Source organism: Myzus persicae, unplaced genomic scaffold (assembly GCF_001856785.1).
Source record: "Myzus persicae strain clone G006 unplaced genomic scaffold, MPER_G0061.0, whole genome shotgun sequence".
NCBI classification, from domain to species: domain Eukaryota; kingdom Metazoa; phylum Arthropoda; class Insecta; order Hemiptera; family Aphididae; genus Myzus; species Myzus persicae.
Window position 1 is genome coordinate 780,125 of NW_019104300.1, and position 6,475 is coordinate 786,599.

Consider the following 6,475-nt stretch of genomic DNA (forward strand, 5'->3'; position numbering starts at 1 on the left):
TAATTATTCAAAACACGCTAGAATATGATAAATATTTATTCAAAATAACTAGGTATTTAATGAACGACAGAAAAAACATACAATGCAATGAAATTTACATTCATATTTTATATTATTACAATAAATTTATGAAAGACTATAGAGATAAACTACATAACATTATTAACGTTTTAAATATACATACACATTTAACCATAACTCTATTATGCTATAAAGACGATAATGCATTTTTAATGTTTCTAAAGTTAAGCCAAAAATAAAACATTTTCATTAGTAGGTATTAAAACTTAATAGTGCAACACCGTTAAAATGGTTAAGACGTAAAACGTTAGTAAACCGTTTTTCGCGTTAACGAAATTTTGATATTCAAATTAAGTTGTAGTGTCTTTGTTAATCCATAACTTTAAAATTCCTTAAATTATTTATGCTGAATTCCTGTGGCTGTATTTAAAAATCAAAATATTTATTTAAAGCCTGAACAATATATTACAGCCTAAGGCTTCACTAGAATTCGGATATAATTAAAATACTAAACTTTTTCTCTCTTTTTCAAATAAATATATATTTTAAATTGCCAAGTAAATCACACGGAGCTCCTTCAGACAAATTGAATAAAAAAAATAAGGTAACTGCTAGAGCAACCACCGGTGTCGTTTCAGCCATCTTATAATTTTCAATATTGTTTTCCAAAAGTTACGGACACTTATGAGACATAATAATATTAAAAAATATATTGCGATCAAATGATAATGACACGGCGTTTTGGGTAGGCATTTTAGGTACACCGCAGTCCTGCGGTACATTTTCCCGAATTTAACATAAGATAAGATTTTTAAATTTAATGATAATATCTTGCAAACATTTTTAGTATATTTTTAATATTATAAATTATACTTAGTTATTTATAAGACAGTTACAGCTAGCTTCCTGTACGTTTAAATATCTAGATCAGTATTAGAGCGAGATATTTAGCTGTTTATTTTTGTTATAATCGTTTACATGACAGGAACATTTAACACCATCTGTATAATATGTACTGTTGATTTTAAAATTAATTAAAACAGACAACATTTAAAACACATTTCACAACGTACCGAAATCAAGATATTTTAATCAATTAAATTATATTTTTATCAGCTCTGATATTTTCAATTAAATTATTGTTCCTTAAGACCCCAAAAATATTGTATTATATTATGTATATCCTAAAATATTACTCCTATAAATTATTTTTTTTAATTGATCCTGAGCCCGGAAACTGTGGCCATTAGCTATTATTAGTAGGTACTGTAGGTTTTTGTATTGATGGTTTGTAGGTTTTTGGAACGGTAGGGGGAACAGGTAGGTGTTTGTTTTGGCAGAATTTCGAATGGGGCACCCGTAGGTTTCTGCCATGCCCCGGGGGTGGGGGATGGCAGCACTTGCTCTCCGGTCACCGCGACTTGTCCGGAGAAAAATGCCGCCCGGTGGCCGAGGATCGAACCGCGACCGGCTGCGTCGCAGCGGAAGAGTCAGACCACTCGGTCACCTCGTCCCCTATAAATTATTATAGTATTGTGTACCATCGAAATCATTTACCTATGCATCTATTTAAAAAAAAATTATATCTTTTAAATGATTTCTGTGCCACTGGCAGTGATTTCAAGATATTGGAAATTGGCTGTCAGACCTTCATTATAATAGTATAATAATATAATAATACTCAAAACCATTTATGAAAAATAAAAAATGTAATATTTCAACAAAAATGTGTTAGAATATGGACTTTTTGACGAAATTTAAATCAAGTCACCCTTAAATATGTTCCATATATTTTTCTGCCACTGTGACTTTAATAAATAATTAAAGTGCACCTTAATTATCATCGTTGCTCTGCGCATATAAGAAGACATTTCTTGATATTCTCTAGTTGCAACACAAATGTCGACATTTACGGGACTTTGGTAGTTCACGATGAAGTCACTTTAAAAGGTGCCTTCGCGTAAAAGCTATTCGTTAGGATTAAGTCGATTAAAATACTTTTGCCCAATTAAATGTGGGACGCAGACGTATGGGAGTATTTCAATACTATCGAATAATACGTTTGCTTTCTGATAAAATGTTGACATACGTTTAATATGATTAATAAGTCACATTATACAAATATAAATCACTGATTTAATTTATTCATCCAAACGAGATATATACACATTTTGATACAGATGAATTGATTAAATATTTATTTTTGCTTGACATTCATGTGCTGAATGAAAAAATATTGACGACTTGAGTAGGTGGGTACCTATTACGTTTTTGTAACGCATCGACTCTCTCAGTAGTCTCATTAAAATAAAATGTTACAATCAAACGAGAACCAAACAGACGTATAATTGTTATCGTTTAAACATTTTATCTTAACTCAGATCAATCGCTATTTATGTATTTTTTTAATTTTATTATATAATCCCGTGAAATAAACGACGTACTATATATATTAACTGTCATAAATTGAATAAAATATGCAAATGTGCATTTATTCTTGATGATAAAAATAAGCAAAGTGGTGAATATTAAATCTCATCTTAGTTGGACACTGAACACCAACTACATGTTTAAAAATCAATTAATTTAACACTTTAGAAATATCATACTTCCAATTTATTATTAGATAGTAGATATTATGATTTTTGAAACATATTATTCCAATAGTTTTGACTAAATATTAATTAATACATTCAAATTATCTAAATTATTTTTCTATGCATACTTTTTAGTTTATTTTTAGATTATTAAATCGTAGTTAGTTTTAATAAAAAAAATGTGTAGAAAACCTTTTTACACATTTATAATAATATAAGCAATAGATCTCTCATTGACATTTCGAAAGAGACAAAATACTTTTCATGATCATTTTTAAATTAAAATATTTTGTACACTCATAACTCGCCTGAAACGAAATGTATTGAATACCGGCATAAGAACATAGATGACGTTCTCGACTTTGTGTTTGATAATAATTAATCAATTCACACTCTAATATTAAATATAACAAGTTATTTGTTCAGTTGAACGCCAATTTGTTATGCTTTACGGTTGTAACACAGAGACAATATTTGCGGTTGTGGAGTCCTCTCAAAAAATAAAGATTTCCAATTCACTTTATATTTGATCAGTAATCACTGGTGAAAAAAAACATCTGCATTTAACGAAAAAAATGTTCGCACCAAATGCGAATCTCTTTAAGTGTTACAGTCAAGTGCAAAAAGGCAAACAAATAATGAATGCCATCAATTTGTTTATGAAAGTGAAAAAATGTAACATGTTTCTCAGAGTTATTTAAAAGGTACGTTTCGTGGTTGACGACTGGCTATTGTAAATTGAGACTTGAGAGAAAAAAGGAATAAAATATGATTCAGAAGTAATGACATATATATTGAATTCACCATACCAACTTTCATTTGATATACAAACATTCAATGCTTAATTAATAATAATTTGAGCACTCTGATTTGATGTTATTATGTTTGGATTTCTTTTCTTTAGCATGACCACATTGAAATAAGATTTTTAAACGTATACAGGCATTAATAATATTACACACCTACTTATACATATACACATTAATTTCGTTAAGAAAGATATGTATAATAAATCATTTAATGTTCGATGACGAACCACAATGGCAAATACCCTTTCATTATCGGGAATTTATTTGAAAAAGTGAATAACACGCGATGTAAAAAAAAATAATAATACCAGGTAATAGATAGTAAAATAACAGAAAATAAGAACGAAAAATACTCTAATCTCAACATTTTCATTGTAATAATACCCTTAGCCATGCACAGCGAAAGGTTGTAATATTACAAATGTCCCTATTGTTTTAGTTCCGGCCGCGTGAGGCATCCGGCGGGGTGGAATAGAAAAGGCTTTTCTATTAAACGTTTTTAATTTCCGGACAAAATGCCACATTATAATTGCCCGCCCTACCGGTTATCCGCCCTCGCCGTCACTCTGTCACCGTGATATGCGACGTTGTCGCCGACTCTGCGCCACCAACTTTTTTTTATTTCTTTTTTAATCGAGCTCGGCGTATGGCGAAAACTTTGGTCGTTAAAAAATTCCCATTGAACTTTCTCCGACAAACGTGATTTCACAATACACGCCGGGGATTTGACAAAAGCGTGGTCGGAATATCTGTCGCTCGAATTTGGATGAAAATAATGTATATAGGAAACAATTTTTTAGGCATGCGTTTTCAGCTTTTTTCAATAAGACTCGCAGACCGTAGCCTACCCTATCATTATTATTTAGCATACCGGAAAACGGTCGATACACATAAACAATACCTAACCCCCCACCCTCTTCCTCTCACACCAAACCCAAAACGAACAAGTACGACCTGCCAAGTTACCTTTTTGAGGAAAACTCTGTTGCACGTGCCAGCCGTCGTTTTGCAGTGCCTGTGCCTAAACGGCGTGTTGCCTCTGTCCACGTCACGTTCGAAACTGATAGTACGCTCGCCACGCGAGAACGACGACGCGGCGTACGGCGCCACTGCCGACGCCGGTCGCCGCCGGTACGCTGATCGTCTCCTGACCGTCTCGCTGTCGCTGACCGACCTCCGGTCGTCGTCGTCGTCCTCGTCGTCGTCGTCACCGTCGTTGCCGCCACCGCAGCCACCGCAAAATCCGTCACTAACGCCGTCGCTGTCATCGTCACTGCAGTCGTCGTCGTCATCACTACAGTCGTCGTTGTCGTCGTCGTCGTCGCTACAATAACGGTCGTGACCTCCGCTCAGAGCTGTGCCGATAAACGTAAACAACTGTTGTACGTTTCTGTCGAACTGGTCGGGCAGACTAGTGACGCTGGCCGTGCTGCAGTTCGAAGTGGCCGTGGCCATCGCGGAGTCGGCCGCCGTGACGCCTCGCAGCACGTCTGTTTCGAAGTGTACCGTCTTGGTGTTTCGGGACTGATGTGGACGACGCTGCGGCGGCTGCTGCCAATGGTGCTGCAGGTGTTCACGTTGCTGCTGGTGTTCACGTAGCTGTTGGTATTCACGTTGCTGCTGGTGTTCACGTAGCTGTTGGTATTCACGTTGATGCTGGTGTTCACGTTGCTGCTGGTGTTCGCGTTGCTGCTGCGGCGAGGAGTTCACGTCAGCCGCCGCGGTGGCGACGTCCAACGGCGGTTTCGGCCGGTTCGTCTCGACCATTTTCATCGGCGGACAGGACGATTGCCGTTATTCGGCGACCGCCGCATTGCGGCAGTTGTGGTGCACACCGCTCGACAGCACCGCCGTCGTTCGGCATTTGGCACGCGCCGACCGCCGTCGCCGGGCGCACCGCAAACAATAACACCACAGCGACGGCTCCTGATCGTCCATCTTCGCAGCCACGACTCTCTGCGGTTGGTATCGCGGTCCGTCGTCGTACTATAATATCGTAGTATTGCCGTACCTCGTGGCGGCAACGGCGGCGGCACTGGCCCGGTCGATCGGGACGGCGGAGGTAGCTACAGGAACGACGACCACCGCTACAATATTGCCGTCATACAACACGTCCGACGACGAGACGCATCGCGATCGCGGGCCCGCGACAACGTGAACGTAAAGTGTACGATTTGTATTATCCGGTGTAAAAATAATATGTCGACGACGCGGAAGACGGGAGCTCGCGATTCACGACGACCGCCATGACGACGGCGGCAGCGGCGGCGGCGGACGAACAATAATAATTATAACGTAATTGTATTATTATTGTTACCGTTCCGTTGCAGTGTTGCGGCGTTGTTGCCGGTGTGCCGTTCGACGAGCGACGGTGTGCGACTGTGACGTTGCGACCGTACCGAGCGGAGTACACTGCGGGAGCGCGACGCGATCGTTCAGCTTCCATTAGCGGACTAGCGGACGAGGGTGTATCACGAGGGCGTATTTCAGCGTTCGCAGCGTCCCGGCGCCCGGACGGCGCCCTCTGGTGTAACACATCAAAAGGAAATGGCCCGACGAGAAAATGTGTGTTGAATCATATATACGTGCGTTTGCCGAGTGGAAGAAAAAAAAGGACCGCGTACGCGTTTGAGTGTGTATTTCACACACACACACACATATATATATATATATTTATACAAATAATAGTAATGAAACGCGAAAAGGTTCTCGGATATCGACACACTAATAAACGCTGCGGGTGACCGCGCGCGGGGGAGGGGGGGCGAGTAAAATAATAATTATTGAAATAGAGCGTTTTCGGAAAAATGCCTTTTCGCGTTCTCGTGTGATGTTTGATAATAATAATAATAATAATAATAATAATAATAACTGTCAATTAGTAAAAGAAAACGTTTATTTTTAAGTGTATATCATTATTGTACCTAAATACACGTCGTTGAAAATGCCTCGTGAATTTATAACCGATCCCTTTGATGTAGCAACAGTTTTGTAAAAACGTTCTTCAACCGAAAGAATATAATATCATGTACAAGTATATATATAGTG

At 38.3% G+C, this 6,475-nt stretch overlaps 1 protein-coding gene across 3 annotated transcripts in view; it reads right to left on the bottom strand.

Annotated features, from left to right (window-relative positions):
• Positions 1-5,909, bottom strand: part of LOC111040987 (protein still life, isoforms C/SIF type 2) — a 33,008-nt gene extending 27,099 nt beyond the window's left edge. Inside the window, exon 1 of one of the 3 annotated variants that reach the window (XM_022325102.1) lies at positions 4,394-5,909. In XM_022325102.1, coding sequence (XP_022180794.1) covers positions 4,394-5,200 — 807 coding nt within the window. In that variant the 5' untranslated portion in view covers positions 5,201-5,909. The remainder of the gene's footprint in view (positions 1-4,393) is intronic. The other 2 variants (XM_022325101.1, XM_022325103.1) reach the window with 2 other exon arrangements.
• Positions 5,910-6,475: the final 566 nt, after the last annotated feature.